General features: G+C 36.0%; 1 protein-coding gene across 1 annotated transcript in view; it reads right to left on the bottom strand.

The window, feature by feature from the left end:
* The window catches only part of Mettl4 (Methyltransferase like 4), a 76,668-nt gene that overhangs the window by 52,772 nt on the left and 3,088 nt on the right, over positions 1-20,808 (bottom strand). Inside the window, exons 2-3 of the mRNA XM_090412237.1 lie at positions 17,271-17,333; positions 10,044-10,257 (exon numbers count right to left, since the gene is read on the bottom strand). Coding sequence (XP_090268363.1) covers positions 10,044-10,257; positions 17,271-17,333 — 277 coding nt within the window. The remainder of the gene's footprint in view (positions 1-10,043; positions 10,258-17,270; positions 17,334-20,808) is intronic.

A 20,808-nucleotide genomic window follows, 5' to 3' on the forward strand; every position in this document is an offset into this window, starting at 1 on the left:
GGCAAAAAGGTTTGTAAGAGAAATGAACATTGTTGATTTCATAGAAAAGGCAAAATGGTGGCTTCAACTTCATGAGGAGAGAAGGTTGGCCATGAGAACATAAACCAAGTTAACAAATAAAATGTCACCAGCTTATGAGGATAAAATCCAACAGTTTTACTCCTAGATCAAAATCCAACAGTTTTACTCCTAGATCATAAAACTTTGGAAAAAATATGCTTTTGAACCAAGTCAGATTGCAAACATGGATGAGTCGCCTCTCAATTTTGATGTGCCTTCCAACAGAACTGTTGATATGAAAGGGGTCAAAATAGTGGCAATCAAAACAAGAGGTCATGAAAAGACACACTATACTGCTGTCCTTTCATGCTGTGCAGATGGTACCAAATTGTTTCCTATGCTCATTTTTAAGAGGAAAACATATCCTAAAGAGAGCATACCACCTGGTGTTTTTGCCCAAGTTCATGAGAATAGCTGGATGAATGAAGAGATCATGGCTATTTGGTTTGCAAAGATTTGCAAACCAAATAGGCCAGCTCTGCTCGTGTTTGATCAGTTCTGGGCACATTTAACAGAAAAGGGTTACAGTGGATTTGTGAACACAGCTAGCAGTTATTCCTGGTGGACTTACAGGTCAGCTACAGCCACTAGATATTTCTATCAACAAGCCCTTCAAAGCTCTGATGAAAGAAGAATGGGATAAATGGATGCAAAAAGCAGGTAATAACTTGACACTGACAGGAAGAGTGAAAAAAAACAACCATTACCGAGGTATGCAAATAGGTCCTAAACTCATGGAATGGAGAGCAAGAGGTGGTTGTTCAGTCCTTCAAGAAATGTGGAATCAGCAACGCCATGGATGGAACTGAGGATGACCTCATATATATAGACAGTGACTGAGAAGACAGCAGTGATGCAGTAGAGGTTGAAGAAAGTGATATGTCTGGGAACTAACAGTGATGAAGAAAATGATATGCCCAGAACTGAGAGTGATGCATAATTTCTTAGTATGTATCTTAAAAATATTACCTAATTACTAATTATACTCGTACTTTCATTTTTTAAAAAAATATCAAGTGTGTTATTTTTATATTTAAAATATTGATTTCTTAATTTTGGGTTTGAAAAAGTAGGGTTCATCTCTTATGAGAATGTCTTATACACAGAAAAATATGGAATATTTTTTCCTCTTTGTGTTGTTTATACCATTAAGCATTATTATGAATAATGAACGACACCTAAGTCTTTCTTTAAGTATAAAGATCTCCTTATCTCTGCTTGTTAGGGTGTTCTTCAGTAACCAAGTAATCTGATGAGCTGATTTAGACACTTTTGCAATATGGCCTCAATTTCAACTGCCTATCTACTAACACTCCACAAATCCCTGGCTTCATCAATTTCCTAGACTACAGTTCCATCAATATGGTACACGGCTGGTAATCCTTTCACCCCAAAAATGCATAACCTTACACTTTGCCACATTAAAATGACATCCATTCTCCTTTGTTTATACTGCCAGTCTATTTAAATCATCCTGCAAATCTTAGCATAATCTTTATTGACTATTGCTCTACCCAATTTTCATCATTGGCAAACAACTGAATAGCTCCTCTCAGATCATTTCCTATATTGTTGATGCACAACTTAAATGGTAGCGGCCCTCCAGCATGTCACTAGTCACAGATCTTCTAGACTGTAATCCTAAATAAACTACTGTCTGCCATCTCTCTATCAACCACTGTCTATCTACTTCATCAACTTTATTCTTTTAAAAGAATACCACAATGACACTGCTAGACTTTACAAAGTCTAGCAGTATTATTGTAAACCCATTACCATTATCCCAACTTAGATGTCACTATATTATAAAAGGTGAGCAAGTTACCGAGGCATGACCTACCCTTCACAAAACCATGTTCCTCCCAACGACTATTTTATTCCTATAATTTGTTCTTTATAATATCTTGACCACGACTCCTGAGATAAGTTGGTAATTGCTATCTCAATGTTGGAGCCTCCTTTATGTAGCAGACTATTTTCACCTCTTTCCATCTCCTTGGTACCAACCCAGAGCTGAGACTTAGAATAGATAATGTGGTCAAAGGAATTACCAAATCCCTAGCATGATCTCATAAAACTCGAGCTGGTATACGATCTAATCCCACAGCTGTATTCACATCGAAGGTCTGTAATATCCTATGTACCTGCAGTTCATCAGCCTCTATTTCCATATAAGCTCTTGACTTGCTTGTTACTAAAATATATCATCCTGGATGATACACTCCTGAAAATGTTCACTTAGTAATTCAACTATTTTGTCTGCTTCAGTTACCTTACCGCCCCATCATCGGCATTCATTAAAATTATTCTTTCATAATCATTCTTCCTTTTACTTGCAACAGACTGAAAGAACTATTTGGGATTACCTTTGACTTGTACTGCTAATTTCCTGTCATACTGTGATTATTTTCTTTATTACCATACTGATCACCTTCAGGACTGTGCTTTGGACTACTCATGTGCCTGCTGGTCACCTTTTTCTTTGAATTCCCTGCATATTTTTTTTTTTTTGTAGCTCCTGCTTAATGATGGTATTCATTTATTTAACTCCACTTGATCCTCTTGACTCTAGGTATGCAGTCTGATATTACTTTCCTCAAACACTCCTTCGCCACTTCCCATTAACTATTAACATCTAGCCCTTGCAGTTTTTCATGCCACGGCATTGCTCCAAGCAATCTCCTAAGTTTGTCATACTTACCAGCCCTGTGATTCCATATATACCCCATCTTAACTGAAAATTCCATATATTTCACCATCTCCCACATCAAGGTCATATGATCAATCTTATTAATGCGTGGCAATGTGGTCATCTTTGTTACAAACAAATTCTTTGATGCAACTGCTAGATCTAGCATTCTCAAAACCTTAGCACATTCCAACACATGCTGTCTCAGGTAATTATCCCTTAGTAACTGCAAATGTTCCATTTCCTTCCATGTGCTCTTTTCTCCTTCTAATCTACACTGCTTGGAAAGAAGTCAATGGACACCATAGTGCCCACCTTAATAAGATGTAGAACCTCCTTTTGCTGTGATGACTGCAACAATCCTACTGGACATATTTTCTACAGGTGTACAATAGCAATCAATGGGAATTTTGGAATCATTCTTCTTATGGCCATGTAATGAGGTCCTGGACAGTTGTGGGGCAAACATCCCTTGATCTCACCTGATGATCCAGTTCATCCTACAGATGTTCAATATGGTTAAGATTAGGGCTCTGTGGAGGCCAGTCAAGTGTGGCCTTGTTCATGTCCACAAGTCACACAAGCAACAGCCTCATGGCATGATACATTGTTGGTAATGTAGCATGATTTACCACTCCATAACACAGCTTCCATAGCCCACTGTACACACTCTTTGTACCACTGAAGATGATGCTGCATGTTGGGCAATGTGAGGGCTTGCATATTGCGGTCCTACCATGTAAATTCATCTTGTGAGTATCAGTTCTGAATGTTTTTTTTTTTTTTGTGCAGATTCGTGTTCTAGTTGATGCCTGATGTAAGCATTAAAGATGTCAGCTGACAAATGGTGGATTTTGCATATAATCCTTCATAACACCTTATGGTCATGTTCAGTATGTGTCGTGGGGTGTCCACTGTGGGTAGCATTTGCAGTTGACTCCCTGCACTTCCATCTCAGTATGGTATCATTGATTGTTGACCTGGGATGGCTCAATTTTTCAACAATTTGCTAAACAGATAGGCCTGCAACATGGCATTTTTATTATTATTATTACGTCACACCAGGGAGTCCAAGGACTCATCGAGGGAGGGAGGGCACCTGCTCTACAGCTCTGTCTCCACCAACTACAACTAACTGCAACTACACCAATGCCATTTACTGCCCACCACCACCACTAGTATTTCCACAAACAATCACAAACATCCATGCCCATGGCGGGATTTGAGCCCGCAGCCTTTTGGCTGGAGAGCAGATACGCTAACCACTCGGCCAACCAGGCCGGCAATCCAGAGGCATTCTACCACAATACCTCTTTCAAACTCTGTCAGTTCCTTTTTTACAACCACTTCACCCAGACACAGTTGCACCATATTCCTCCAATTTATACTGGCTACAAACACACGACTTGTTACATGGCATGATGCACTTTACACATGGGGGGGAGAGGTTCCATTGACTTTTTCCAAGCAGTGTATGTTCCCATAGTTGAAGCCCCCTCATAATTATTATCCACCCTCCACTAATTGAACTTATTTGCTAATGCATACTATCTATATCATTCTTCAAATCCCCTAGTATATAGTAGCAACCTGCTGTATAATTTGTCCAGCTGCCCTCTTCTCACACCAGATAGCCTCAAATGTACTATTTTCACTGGCCTACAGTCGAACTCAAACTCTCTTTGGTTGCAGTTCATCAGCTATCATCAACAATACCCCTGCCCCAATTCTTTTCTCTCTATCCTCCTATACCTTTTATATTCTATCCCAATAGTTATATCATCTTCTGTTAGTCATGTATAGCCAATGCCAATAAGCTTTAGCCAAGATAAACAACCAAATGCAAAACTTTACCCCCCCCCCCCCTTGTTCAAATGCTCCTGGCATTAGTGTATATAAAATGTAATAGCCTTCTAGGCCCACTGCTGTCCTTAAGCTTTATACTAACTATTCCATTCTGGTTTGTTACCAGTAGTACTAACATAGGCATTTTTTGCATATTCTTACACTCCACTGCTTTACTGGTATCTGTGTACTCACCCAACTGCTTCCTCCCTAAATGCTGATTATATTCTTTCTTATATACTGAAACTTGTGGAGTATCCATAACTATAGAATAACACATCATCAGTTCTCTGTCAATAATCATATGGTCTTGATCTGGGAGATGGTGAAATATATGAAATTTTCAGTTAAGATGGGGTATATGTGGAATCAAACAACAATAGGGATTGAATTTAAAAAAAAGTAGTTTTTGAATTCAATTCATATTGTTGTTAGATAATTGTACTGATAACATCTTATGATACATCATACGTACTATTTGCATAATAAAAAGTTATTTGGTATAGCATACGTGTTATTCTATAGTTAGTGATTATATTCTTGTTTAATGCTTTACTCAAGTGTAAGTAAACAAAGTTTGCATATGAAGTATCTTCACAACTACATTACATCATGAGAAAATTTTGTTTCTTACACTTTAGTAAACAAGAATATAATTTTTTGTATGATGTAATTTACTTTGTAACCAAGTGAAAAAACTGTCTACAACTATCTCTGATTCAGAGTCAGAGTCTTCTAATAATAATAAAGTTACGCACCTTTTTATTACTAGTATATGGATAATATACCGTATGTCTTCTGCATCAATTCAACCTTGGTATCTTCCTCAGTCTAGCTTCCACTGATGACATTCTTATTTTCATCTGAGAGCTGCACTTGGGGAGGGCCTTTCAAAGGCAGAGGCCTACCATGCTGTAGGCCTTGTTTACTGCCATGCAGAGTTGCACCACTGCTTGCACATAATGCAGGTTTGTCTGCTACTTCATAGCAATGAGGCTAGGAATAGCAGCTGGCTTGCTTGTAGAAAATGGAGCTAATGTTCTTCATAGTTCAGACAAGGTTAAGAGACACCACTGCAATTTTTTACACTTACACTTGAGTATATGATTAAACAAGAATATAGTTTCTTGCGAAGAATAATTTTTTTTTGTTCCAAGTAAAAGTTTTCTACAACTATCTCTGGCCCAGATTCTTTTAATAAGGTCATCATCATCAGTTGCATCAGTCTTTAGCTCAGCAGCAATTTCCTCCATTCCGCTCTGTCACTGGCTTTCTTCTTAACCTCCTGGTAACTCCTCAAACCCGTACTGTCTTTGACTTGGTCAAGAAAGCTTTTCCCTGACCTGCCTCTTCTTCTTTTCCCCTCTATTTTGCCTTCAGTTATTCTTTTCACAAGACCATCATGTCGAAGTATATGTCCAAACCACCTCTCCCTTCTAATTTTGATCGATTTAATTAGAGTTCTTGTTTCATTTATCTCTCTCAGGACTTGTTGGTTTGATTTTTTTTTCTGTCCATTTTATTTTGTTCATGCGGTGCCAGCACCACATTTCAAAAGCCTCCAATCTTCTTACATCTTCTCTGCCTAGAATCCAGGTTTCACATCCATACAGTGCGATGCTCTATATCAATGTCTTTACTAATTTTTTTTTCAATTGTAGGTTGAGATTTCCTGTTAAAATGCTTTTCATCTTAGAGAATTGGGCTTTTGCATTGCTTATTCTTGATCTTATGGCTTCTCTTGTTCTGCCATCTTCTGTTATTAGGCTTCCTAAATATTTAAAGCTTTTCACTTGTTTTATTTGTTCCCCGCTGATGTCTATATACTCTGTATTGATAGGGATTTTGCCTGTAACAATGATTTTAGTCTTATCTGTGTTGATTTTCATTTTATATTTTTCAAGGTTATTATTTAGTAATACTAGCATTGTTTTTAACGTTCTTCTGTTTTCTGCTCTAAGGGCTATGTCATCAGCAAATCTTATACACACGACTTGCTCACCATTTATCTTTATGCCACTATTTATTTTATCTTTAGTTTCCTGAATGGCCTTTTCAATATATATAATATATATATATATATATTTTTCAATATATACGGGGTGTCCCAAAATTCACGCAAGATTTAAATTTAGCGCCATTTGTGCGGTAAAGTGTTGCCAACGAGAAAAAAAAAAGACAGCGTGACAGCTGACAGTTGAGGGTTATTAAAAATGGAGCGCTACATGAAAGAACAACACATTTTCATTGTTGAGCAATATTTTAAAAATAATGAAGGTTTGGCAGCTACAGTTCGCAATTTTCGTACAAAATATGGTCGGAATAGTGATTTAACTTCATGAACTGTGAAAAGATTAATTAAAAAATTCAAGGAAACTGGATCAATTAGTGATCTTATACACTCTGGCCGTCCTTCAACAAGTCGTTCAACAGAAAACATCGAAGCAGTTCGTGAGAGTGTTGCTGAGAGTCCAGGAACATCAATTTGGCACCGTGGTCTTGAATTGGGCATTTCGAGAAGCTCTCTACAGCGCATTCTCACGAAAGATTTGCATCTTTATGCTTACAAAGTTCAATTGACTCAAGAACTGAAGCCTACTGACCACACACAGCGAAGAGAGTTCGTTGAATGGATTATGGAGCAACAGCAAGTGGATGCTTATTTTTCGAACAAAATCATCTTCAGCGATGAGGCTCATTTTCATCTTGATGGCTTCGTTAATTGACAAAATTGTCGCATTTGGGGTTTAGAAAATCCACGAGTGATTGTTGAGAAACAAATGCATCCACAACGCGTCACTGTTTGGTGCGGATTTTGGGCTGGAGGCATCATCGGTCCATTCTTCTTCGAAAATGCGGCTGGTAAGGCAATAACAGTTAATGATGCTCGCTATCGCGACATGATAATCCAGTTTTTTGTGCCTAAATTGCAAGATATGGATGTGGACGACATGTGGTCTCAACAAGACGGTGCCACATGCCATACAGACCGAGAAACAATTTAATTACTGCATGAGTCATTTCCTGGTCGTGTAATTTCCCATTTTGGTGATCAGAATTGGCCGCCCAGATCATGTGACTTAAAACCATTGGACTTTTTTCTTTGGAGTTTTTTGAAGTCTAAGGTTTATGCCAACAAGCCCACGACCACCCATGCCTTGAAGGAGGAAATTGAGCGCTGTATCAACGAAATTCAACCACATTTATGCAAAACAGTCATGGAAAATTTCGACAAAAGAGTGCGTATGTGCCAGCAAAGCCGTGGAGGCCATTTACCCGATATGCTATTCCATGCATAACCCTATACTGTATACTTTATGAATCAATAAGAAATTACAATTTTTAATTAAAAACCTGTGTTTTCTATCAAAATTACTTCTTGCGTGAATTTTGGGACACCCTTTATAATAAGGTCATATAACTGTTTAAATTCAACATATTTGGTCGTTTGATAATTAAACATACAAATTTATTGTTTTAATACTGACCATATTGTAATGCATACAAATATCTTACAATAAGGTCATATAACTTTTTACTACTTGTATATGAGTAATATATGACTTATATATTAATTCAAATTTGGTATCGTCTTGGGTCTGGCTCCCACTAACTAGACCTCAATAAAGGTTGAAACCAGTTTGGGTAGTGGCCCATCTAAAACACATCTAAAAGGAAATGTGCTTTGCTTTATATATACAAGTATATACAGGTAGCCTAGTCGTGAACATATTTTGTTTGCATGTGTTTGGGTGAAGGATTACACGTATAATTTCTTTTAAAGTATAATTAGTTTATAATGAAGTGAGAAAACTTTCTATTCTGATAGGGTGTTCTATGCAAATCAAAACGATGACATCAGACAGATCAATACCCTACAGTTCTGTGCACATAATGCACCAAATAAAAACAGTGTAAAAGTAGCAATGTACTCTCTCTTGGATCTCCTCATGTCTGAGGACTCGTGACCTTCTTGATGATGCTTCACCATTTCTTTCTCCCCTGTGCTTTTCTTATTGCTCATTCTAGTTTAAGTCCAGTGATTCTTGATATTTAGTCAATCCATCTGTTGGAGGGGGTTTCCCTCTTTTTTCTTTTTCCACACAGTTTACCCTGGAAGACTATTTCTTCCAGGTAGTTGCCTTCCCTTGTGTATATGTGTCCAAAATATTGCACAATTCTCTTGTCAGTTATGTTTGTCAGTCTTGTGTGGATATTCGGTTCTTCTAGGATACTTTTTTTGTTTGTTTCTCTGTATTTGATTTTTTTGTTTGTTTGTTTGTGTGGATATTCAGTTCTTCTAGGATCCTTTTTTTGTTTGTTTTTCTGTATTTGTTTTTTTGTTTGTTGTTTTTGCAAGACACTCTTAACATTCTTCTCCAGCATCAAAGTTCAAACACCTCAATTCTTCTTCTATCATCTTTTGTCATTGCCCAAGACTCAAAAGCATAGAGAAAGATAAAAAAAAAAGGTTTCTACAAGCTTAATTTTGGTCTTTTTGGAGATGTGCCTCTTTTCAGATCATAGTTAAATCAGTCATTGCTTTCTTAGCTAGTGCTATTCTTCTTCTTATCTCTTTTTTACATCCATCTTTTTTTTCTTTTTTGTTATTATCACTCCAAGGTAGTTGAAATTGTCAACAATTTCAATTCTTCTATATCTATCTCTTCTGCATTGTTTAAAATCATTATTTTCATTTTATCCTGATTTATTCATAAACTACGGCTTAAGCTTTCCCATTCTAATTGATTTAAGATGGATTTTAATTCCTGTTCATTTGTAGCTATTATCACTGTGTCATCTGCGTATTGTAAGTTACTGATTGTTCGGACACCTAATTTAATGCCTCCATTCCACTTTTCTAGAGATCGTTTTATTATAGTTTTGCTGTAAAGGTTGAATAGTAATGGTGAGAGTATGCATCTTTGTCTTGATCCTTTTTCAAACTGGAATGCAGGGGACACTGAGTTTTAAGTTGTTACTGTTGTTTGATTTCCTTGATATAAGTTCTTTATGAGGGTTACTAGATGGTTTGGTATTCCTGTAGCAATGTACTACAGGATTCAAAATACTAATATTAGCAAAATAATCAAATTATTGAATACAATAGTTTGTTATGCTTAAGCTTTATATGTTATTTAGTTCAGTTATACTTTCAACATTATGTTCTTTTGCGGTTTGTTTTCTTTCGAGTTGCTTCAACTAACACAGTTTCAGACAGTGGTGAGCAGAAAATAGGAGGAGCACTACCCTTGATGCAAAATTACATTTCCCTAATAGAAAAAAAGAAGACGAAGAAAAGAGATAGAGAAAGAGATACAGAAATTCACACAGTTTATTTCTGATTCTGTGAACCTTTACTATGCTATGAATTTAGATATTATTGATATGCAACTGTAATTATTAAATGCTATAGATATGACATAAAGATGAGAAAGTAAATAAATACCAGTTACTACCAATTTTCTTCTGGATTTTTCCCTTGTCAGACAGCATGAATAGAGTGAATAATTATGATCATAACTAGAAAGCTTTGCTGCAGATCGTGCTAAACTGTTGTTATTTAGCCATTCAGCTGCTACTGGGGATCCCTCTTTAAAGTATGATAAACGTTTTCCTAATTCAACTAGGTCATTTGTTGCTCTAATAATGTATTCTTTAACCTTATAAATGAGAAAGCAAAATTCCATTAGTCATAAAATAGTTATTAAAATAAAATTGTTTTTAGAAGCAAGTATACTAAATATTCATTAGTGTTTTACAGCTAAGTAGCAAAATAATGTTTGTTTTAATCCTTTAATCCATGATTTTGCTGCCACAGTGAGCAGAGCCAAGTGAGCTTAGTATATACAGCAAGAAGGGGTATGTTAAGTTAAGAAACCTGCTTGTCAGATGTGGAAAGCTAGGTTGTACTAAACATAAAAATTACACTTCAGATTGGAAAAAGATTACCATACCATAAAAGGATATGCTTAATAGATCAAAGCAAGGATGAGAAAATATTATGATAATCCCATCTGATAAAATTATTATGTCCCTGGAACAGTTTATACTTTTATGTAGTACTCTACAAATGAGTATTAACTAGACTTTTAAAGAAATATGTAATAGACATTATTATGAATTAAATAACAGATGGAACATGTAAAAAAAAAATAGAAAATTTATTAATTCCCATATATTTCTTTTTTGTTACAAGGAATCATCAACAAGAGAAGAAAAGATCAGTTAATAACATTCAAAACTGATGTGTCACATAATACATGTTTTACTGACTCATGTCTGAGTCAGAGCTGAATAAAGGAGAACACGCTTTTAGAAATGAAAAGAAGAAATTAGTTTTACACAAATCATTCATTAAAAAAAAATCAGCAGTTAATCATAATCACTTCCCAAAACTTCAAGACATGCATATAATCAGGAGTTAATACAGACTGCATGGCACGTGTTTCAAGAAACAGATGGTTAAATTTAAATCTGTGTGAGTGCAGAATCTTGGTTGATATCCAAATAACTCTACATCAATATTATAGTAAACAAACCTAAACTTATCAGATTCCAAGAATATGTTGTCCTGATTTTCAAATCATTCATTAAAAAAAAATCAGCAGTTAATCATAATTACTTCCCAAAATTTCAAGACATGCATACAATCAGGAGTTAAGATACAGACTGCATGGCACGTGTTTCAAGAAACAGAGTTAAATTTAAATCTGTGTGAGTGCAGAATCTTGGTTGATATCCAAATAACTCTACATCAATATTATAGTAAACAAACCTAAACTTATCAGATTCCAAGAATATGTTGTCTCGATTCTCGTAGAAAGGCTTAGATGTTGGTTATACATGCTTATTAAATTACTTAAGGAATTTACAACATGCAAATGATATAGGATGAGAAGCCAAACGGCTATTTTTTTCTGGCGAGGTTGATAAGTTAAGGGGATAAAAATCCTTTATTGTTTTTCAGCCAGTAAGCGAAACTAAGATCGAAAACTACGATCTGAACGTTTCATGCTGACAAACTGTCGGCGGATCCAAGCGTAAATGACCACTTGGTAGTGCCACACCATGCAACTCGTTGCAAAGGTGGAGCAAGATCCCTCACTATTCTTGATATTTTCTCATAATGTAAAAACACACAGCTCTTAGGAGATGTAGTACTGTTTTACATTATGAGGGGAGGTCACTACCCAGACCGGTTTCAACCTTTTTTGAGGTCTCATCAGTGAGCAGCTAGACCTAGAATATCAGAGTTTAAGTGAAAAGAACTTACATACTTTTGCTGTACGATTGCCAGAAAGGTGTGTCACTATATTATATTATAACATATTATAACTAGGATGAGAAGCCAAACGGCTAGTTTTTTCTGGCGAGGTTGATAAGTTAAGGGGGATAAGTTAAGTGGTGTGGCACTACCAAGTGGTCATTTACGCTTAGATCCGCCGACAGTTTGTCGGCATGAAACGTTCAGATCATAGTTTTGGATCTTAGTTTCGCTTACTGGCTGAAAAACAATAAAGGATTTTTATCCCCTTAACTTATCAACCTCGCCAGAAAAAAATAGCCGTTTGGCTTCTCATCCTAGTTATAATATAATCTAGTGACACACCTTTCTGGCAATCGTACAGCAAAAGTGTGTAAGTTCTTTTCACTTAAACTCTGATATTCTAGGTCTAGCTACTCACTGATGAGACCTCAAAAAAGGTTGAAACCAGTCTGGGTAGTGACCTCCCTAACATCTCCTAAGAGCTGTGTGTTTTTACATTATGAGAAAATATCAAGAATAGTGAGGGATCTTGCTCCACCTTTGCAACGAGTTGCCGTGGTGTGGCACTACTGGTCATTTACGCTTGGATTCGCCGACAGTTCGTCGGCATGAAACGTTCAGATCGTAGTTTTCGATCTTAGTTTCGCTTACTGGCTGAAAAACAATAAGGGATTTTTATCCCCTTAACAAATGATATAAATTAAAATTAAACTTTAATCTATATTCCAATATTTCGGCAATGTCACATCACCATTTTCACAGGAACTTAAAATAAAGACACATGCACGCAGGCACTACACACAGTCTGAGGATGAATCATATCATTTGTACATTGCAAATTCCTCAAGTAATTTAATAAGCATGTTGTCCTGATGTTCTTGAATTCCAACATAGGCAGAATGACCTGTCCGTCTTAAATAATAAAGTTAAGAACGTGATACTTGATAAACACTAGGCAAGGAGAGAGGTGGCAATTTATCCTTGGAAGATGGCAGAAAAGAAAATTGTATCAGAAATGTCTTCAAAATGAGACACAGATTAAGATTGCAAAGAATTGATGCTGTTTTCTGCTATTCCTTTAAGTGAGCTTGGATATAATCATGCTCACTCCATCTGTGCTACTGATTCCCTTCTGTTGGTAGAATTAAACAAAATAAAAATCACTATGATGGCTAACAGATATAACTATGCTTTCCTCCCATAAATTATCGATGAATATCATCCCTAACCAGACACACTAAAATCAGTTTAAGATATTCTGGATGTCTTGAGTAATTACTTTGAGAGATTGCTAAATGAATCAAGTGACAGAAGGATGGTAGAAAATAACCAAGACGAATGCAATCAGAAGTACAAATCACTTAAGCTAGAAAGACAGCTGGAATGTATGATATTTGAATGACTACACTGCATAATTCAGAAGACATGGTTAGAAGGTCAAATTCTGGATGATTGGAATAATTTTCATTGGAATAGTAGCCATCTATAAAATGGGAAATAAAAATGAATGCAAGAATTAGAGAGGAATTTCCATACTGAGTGTACCAAGAAAGATAAATAAATGCAAGTATACTTGAGAAGAAACTAAGATAAATCATGTTACAGAAACTTGGAGAAGAACAAGCTAAGTTCAGGCCAAATTGAGATGGTTAGGATCATATTTTCACTTTGGATATGTCTCAACAGATTACAGTATGGTGGATGCACTTATAGCTGGGCAAGAATGTGGTTAGCAGGGGTGGGGTGTTAGAGTTAGGTTTTTTACTTGGAGAGTGGTGAATGAGTGGAATAAGCTGCCAGAGTCTGTTGTGGGTGCTATGACTGTGAATGAGTTCAAGGCGAGGTATGATAGATAGCGTGTGAATGTCGAATAGTTATTCTTGCCATGATGTTAGGGCGCTCGATGAGTCTGTCAACTCCTTGGAGTTGCCTGGAATAATAATAATAATAAGTATCCAGACTGCTGACACTGTCTGTGGATAATTTTGTGTCCACATGTCACACTTGAATGGCGTAGTATAGGAAGCAGTGGCAGCATGGTTTCAACAACTGCCATAATCTTCTGTTCTCTTCCATTCTAGAAGTCGCATTACCAGAGTGATCATAGCATAACTAGCACTGCCCTTGGATGTGCAAAACACAAACAGTATTATTGCAGTGACTAGATTGAATTCTGACTACGAGGCATTCAGTCATAATCCTACAGATATAGACCTACAGACATTCAGTCATTATCCACAGGAATGTAACCAAAAATGTCATATTCCTGCCACTATTAGATTATGCCCGTTTCTATAAACTGTAAATGTACAAACCTGCTACTATTGCAGTTACAACTGTAGCTTTTGCCCCTGGTGCTGTGAATTGTACTAGAGGCAAAAGTTCTGGTAATTTGACCAAGCATATGAGTTTGGATTCATATTAACCAAAATTAATCTAATCACTAACATAGAACTTATACTAATTTCTCAGGTGGTGAGAAAAATTGCTCTCACTTTCTGTTAGAGGGCAAGTTTGAATAGATCCCAGAATGATAGCTACTCTATGGTGATAGAGTACTGATAGGTGAGAGGCATTCCCTATAAGAAAAAAGTCAGTTTTGTTGAATAATCTTCAATTAAATTTACAGCTGATTGAAGATCAGAGTCACTCTGCTTATTAGTGGAATTAAAAAAATAATAATAAAAAACACTGTTCCATTTTCTAACACTGTGATGGTGTGCAACAAAAAGTAATATCTTTCAGAGTTTTTATTATTATTATTATTATTATTATTCAGGCCTCCATGGAGTCAAAAGACTCATCGTGGGAGGTCCTTCCTAAGAACATAAAGTCTGTCAAGACTCATCGAGGGGAGGTTCCCCCTAAGAAACACAAAGTCTATCATACCACTCCTTAAACTCATAAATGTACAAACCTGCTACTATTGCACGTTCTCACCCTCACCACTCTATCAGGCATTCCACGGCTCAACCACCCTCCATGCAAAGAAACCACTCCTCACCCTCTTGCTCACAGTTTCCTTTCGTAACTTCCAGGGATGGCCTCTTGTCATCACTCCTTCCTGCTGTTCAACCAAGTGAAAGAACTCCCCAGTGTCAACCCTGTAACCACCTCTCAACAGTATAAAAGTCTCAATCATATCACCTCTCCTTCTTCTATCCGCCAAACTCTGCAGTCCACATTCCCTCAGCCGATTCTCATAACTATCCTTGTACAGTCCTGAGACCATCTTTGTATCTTTTCCACAGTTAATTTATCCCCTTCAAATCCTGGGGACCAAATCTGAGAACAATAATCCAAGATCTGATGGTCTGATCAGAGACTTATACAACGGAATGATAACCCTCTTATCTCTGCAGGTCAGCGTCCTTCTCATAATTGCAGCAATCCTCTGTGTTACCTTCACCACCTTTGCAATATGTCCCCTAAATTTCAGGTTTCTATCAATCATCAACCTCAGATCTCTTGTCTCCCCAACTTCCTCCAGTATAACTCCTCCCATAAAGTATGCAGCATCCCATCGATGTTTCCCAAGCCTCAAGACCTTACATTTTGCTGCATTAAACTGACACCCCCATTCATTTACCCATCTATCTAGTTTATTCAAATCCTCTTGCAAGGCTGCCACATCTGCACTATTACTAATAATCCTTCCCAGCTTTGCATCATCTGCAAACAACTGAATATCCCCTTGCAATCCACTGGCAATGTCATTGATATAAAGGTTAAACAATATAGGTCCTAGTACTGAGCCCTGTGGGACCTCATTTGTAACCCTCTGCCTCCTGGAAACTGCTCCACCATACACAACTCTCTGATACCTATCAGACAGCCAATCCTGAATCCAGTTGACCAATCTGACATCCAGACCCATGTGCTGCAACTTAAATATCAGCTTATCATGTGGCACCCTGTCAAATGCCTTTGCCAAGTCTAAGAAAATTGCAGTATATGCCTTTCCCTCATCTAATGTTCTTGTAACTTTATTATAAAAGGCTAGCATATTGCTAAAACAAGAGCGTCCTTTTACAAATCCATGTTGATTCTCACAGATAACATTACCCTCATCTGCCCAATGCTGTACACGGTCCCTCACTACTTTCTCCAAGATCTTAACAACTACTGATGACACACAGACTGGCCTATAATTAGACACTTCCAGTCTGTTACCACCCTTATACAATGGCACTATCTTACCTTCCTTCCATTCCCTGGGCACCTTTGCCAAAGCCAGACTTTCATTGAAAAGCCACGTTAAAGGTATTGTCAATTCCCTAGCACATTCTCTCAAAACTCGTGGCGAAATACCATCCAGTCCCACAGCTTTATTGGCATCCAGAGTTCTCAGTATCTGAAACACACTCTCCTCCTGTACCTCTAAACCTTGAACCTGCCCTATCCCTTTAGCATTAAAACTGACTCCTCCAGGATGAAATACTCCAATAAAGTGGTCATTGAACAATTCCACTATGTTCTCTGCATCAGTCACTCTATTCCCATTTTTATCCCACAATATCATTCTTCCACAGTCATTTCTCCTCCTACTGGCCACATAGCTAAAAAATTCCCTAGGATTTTCTTTGGATCTTAAGGCCAATCTCCTCTCATATTCCAGTTTCGCTTTCCTTACCACACTAGTCACTCTTCTGGCCTGTGTCTTATATTCTTCACGCATCCTCTCTTCACCTGTCTCCTTATATCTCTTCCATAGCCTCTTTTTCACATACAATTCCTGTTTAATATTGTTTGTCATCCACTTTACTCCAAATTGTGTCCTCTTCTTCACTCGTGGTATACAACTTACCATTGCTGCTAACAAATATTCTTTCACAATTTCCCACGCACTAACGATATCCCGGCCTTCCAATTCCTCCCTCCATGAAACTTCTCGAAGTTGACGTCTAAGACTATTATAATCACTTGCATTATAATTCCACATAAATTCCCGTCTCTTTGATACTCCTGCATGTCTATTCATTTTCCAAGTCAAAACCATATAGTCACTCTCTCCAACTGGTGGGAGAGATGTCATCTCAGTTATTATCAACTCTTCTGAAGTTACTATGACTTATTAAATGGGCATGTAATATCAGCAAAATATACACCTCTTTCAGCTTGTTCAATAATGTGAAGCAGAATCAATCAAATCTGTCAACTTTTTAAGTTCACAAGATGAATAAAACAGATTTGCTAGCAACACTTTTTTTTTTTTTTGTGGGATATCATAGCTAGATAAAGAGCTTGCAAATTCAAAAAATTACATCCAATCAAGCTAAAGCTCAATTTTACAAATAAAAACTGTTCTGGAATCCCAAAACATGTACATTCAATTTGTACTCTAAGCACAATCTTTTGACAGATATAATATAATATTTAAAAAATTGATTAAAACAATCACCTTACCTTACAATGATACGTATCATCATCTGATAAATTACCATCATGAATTCTCTTCTTCTTTTTTTTCTTTATGGTTAAGAAAGCCAAATTAAAATAAAAAATTAGAATAAAAAAAAAATGGAGCTTTAAAGGTGTTCTTAAAAATACTACTAATTAGCAATAAAATTTACAGTCAAACATCTCATCATGAGTCAAACAACTCATGGTGAGTATATTTCACTCAACCAGCAATATATTTATCATACTGAAACTTAAAAATCATTCAACCTATCTGATTATAAACAAGAGTATATAATCAGATAAAATCTTCTTATCAATTTAAGTCATATCACTTCATGACTAACTACTGGACTCTGCAATTTACATCCTCAACCTCTCCCCAAAACTAACATTACAGATACATCTCGTGTTCCTCTCCAGAGCTTCCTCATCATATTGGAAACCTGATCATCAATACACAATACAAGTCCATAGGTCCTCTGATCAAGACTGTGCAGCAGCACAACTATACCTTTATTCAGCGCTGGCACCTAGTATTATTCTTGTGTGTGCGATTAATGTTTGGTGCCTTTCCAAAAAAGTTTTTTTTGAATAAAGTGTGAATAAAACGAACAGGAAATGAAAAACAAATGAAGACTGCTTAACAGTATAATGTTACCTACGGATTAATCCTGCTTATACAATTTTTTTTTACACAGAACTCAACAATTTATCATAAGTTGATTTATGATACATCAAAAAATAAAGAAGAACTATTTTAGGTATATTTTCGTAAATTTTAATCAAAAATTACAGTGATATAATCAGGTCCAGGATACAATTTCAGAATGTATTTGTTCGTTTCCGGGAAGATCTGAAGGGGCCCGAACGGAAGACGATGTACATTCATAATTATATGTACCATTCTGTACCATTCGTTGTTCATTTAAACTCTTATCTCATATTTTTTGACATCTTTTAGGCGCCTTTTCTTTTGCGGTGCCTGTGTATATTGCACACGCCACCAGCAGGGCCTGCCTTTATCTCTATTTGTCCGTGTCATGCTTATCACATCAGCAATAATCTGTGTAATGTTCACAACACTTGCAATGTGTCATTTGAACTTCTAGTTCCTGTTAAACATATTTAGATCCTGAATCTTATCTATGTCCTGGAGAATGGTTACATCAATACAGCATAGTATTATACAGCCTTACACTTTCTGCTGTTCAAAATGTAAAAATCTTACACTACCATTAAAACAGTAACCACACCCATCTGTCTGAGACATTGAAATCTTTTAAAAGACTTCTTATCTTGTGTCAGGTTTTAACAGTAACTGTGTATCACCAGCTCAGCTGAATAATCACTGTTAAGCCACATGAAATATCACACAAATAAGTTGAACTATGCTTCTAAACATCAGCTCCAAGATCTATGATATGACAGTGCCATGTGTGGGAAAGTGGTCAGATAGAGAAGAAAAGAATTTGCTTATGTTTCTTGAAGAAATGAAGGTTGTAAATATTGGGAAAAACATAATGAAGAAGACTGTTCTAAACAGCAGAGATGTAAAGAATGAAGGAGGAATATGAGAAGTTGGTCTGAGAGTTTGGAGCTGAACTGTATATGGGTGTTGACCAGGCTGCTCACGCTCATACATGATTATAGACAAGTGGAAGGATGGTAGTGGCCAGATCTGTGGAGCAGCACCCATGGAAATACTCACAGAAAAGGCATAAGGCAGAAACTGAATGTCTATCATAAAGCAATTAGAGTATTATTATTATTAAAATTCTCACTGTGCATTTTAGACTCTATGGAGATATCCAAATAAAAATAATTTTAAAAATATACAACATATATCAACTACAGATAGGCTGGCTATAATTGGAATCATCTGCTTTCTTCCACTGCTCTGAGATGCTCTATAATGCATGATTCTGATTAAGACTTATACCATGAGTCCCAGACTTAAGATTCTATGAAGATATTCAAATAATAACAATAATTCAAAATAAAACATATATACAATACATATCGATAAATAAATTCAAAGATATATTACCTAATTAAAACAGATTCTTATCTTATAGATAAGATACTGATATTCACAATAACTGTTTTTGCTCAGTGTGCTGAGCAGTTTCCTAAAAGCATTCACATCTTGAGTGACATTCTAGCAGTAATCTTATTAATATGGTGCTGAATATGATTACTGTTAAACTAAAACCAAATTCATATAATTCAAAAGTGGACACATGTTGACTAACAATAACCATGAAATATTCTTGTAGATAAGCTTATATGTTGGCTAGACATAGCTTCTAATTTTTTAGGAAATGACAACGTAAACTAGATTACTAATTATAAATGTTTTTAAATTTAAATTATAAAAATTTTTATAATTAATAATCTAGTTTACATTGTCATTTCCTAAAAATTTAAAAGCTAAACCATCAAATATCTTGTCATTTTATTGATTTAACGTTGATATATTCTAAAAAGCAGAATCACAGGAGACCTTCCAGTGATTCAGCAATGGATATATTTGAGTAATCTATAAAAGATGAATTTTTTTTTTCCTCAATGTCACATTTTGTGCCAGTTCTGTCAGAAAGAGAGAGAGAGAGAGAGAGAGTGTGTCATAGTGAGAGAATTTTTAAATTTGGAAAACTTTTTTACCAAGTGAGTATAATGTACATTCAATTAAACAAACCAAAACAAATATGATGACTGAGTTGTTTTATCTTGATATAATTTTCACACTCCTATGGAAAGGGATGGAAATTCAGAAATGTGAGATGAATAACTCCAGAATGACATCACCTCAAAAATGAAGTTAAATAAGTACTACCTTTACTGAAAATTTTTGCCTTTTCCAGATAAGGCTCCTAATTTTATCAAAATGTCATTTTAACTGAATTGATTAATCAATAAGTTATAAAAATTCATTTTCAATAATCAACATAATCTGGTTGGACCCATTACTGGTTCGTCACCCACACTGAAAAACACTGTCCTAGGTGATGATCAAGAGCTATCAAAAAATACTGAATATTTCTTGCAAATATTCTTTTGGCAGTGTGAATTTTTAGGAATCCACAGGAATAAATTAAAGATGCCAAGAAATTATATTCTTGGTTTCATCCTTTATCCAAGTGTAAGCAAACAAAGCTTGTGCATGAATTCACTTCACGACTGAGCTATTTGTATATAGAGGCTAATGACTTCATAGAAATTACCTTAATATCCCATAATGCAATGTATATATCCTCATGGACATGTATAAAACTGTTCATTATGGGAAAGGCCACTACCCAGACCAGTTACAACCTTTATTGAAGTCTCATCAGTAGAAGCCAGACCCAGAAGTGATACTAAGGTTGAAGTAATATAGAAGTCATATCTTCATATGCAAGTAGCCAAAGGAGTCACACCTTATTACTAAAATACTCTGGATCAGAGATAGATGTTGAAAGTTTTTTCGTTTGGTTATACTATAAATTAGAAGATGCCAAGAAATTATATTCTTGGTTTTATCTTTCCAAGTGTAAGCAAA

This window comes from Typopeltis vanoorti, chromosome 22 (assembly GCF_054136105.1).
Source record: "Typopeltis vanoorti isolate ZY-2024b chromosome 22, IOZ_Tvanoo_1.0, whole genome shotgun sequence".
Classification (NCBI taxonomy): Eukaryota; Metazoa; Arthropoda; class Arachnida; order Uropygi; family Thelyphonidae; genus Typopeltis; species Typopeltis vanoorti.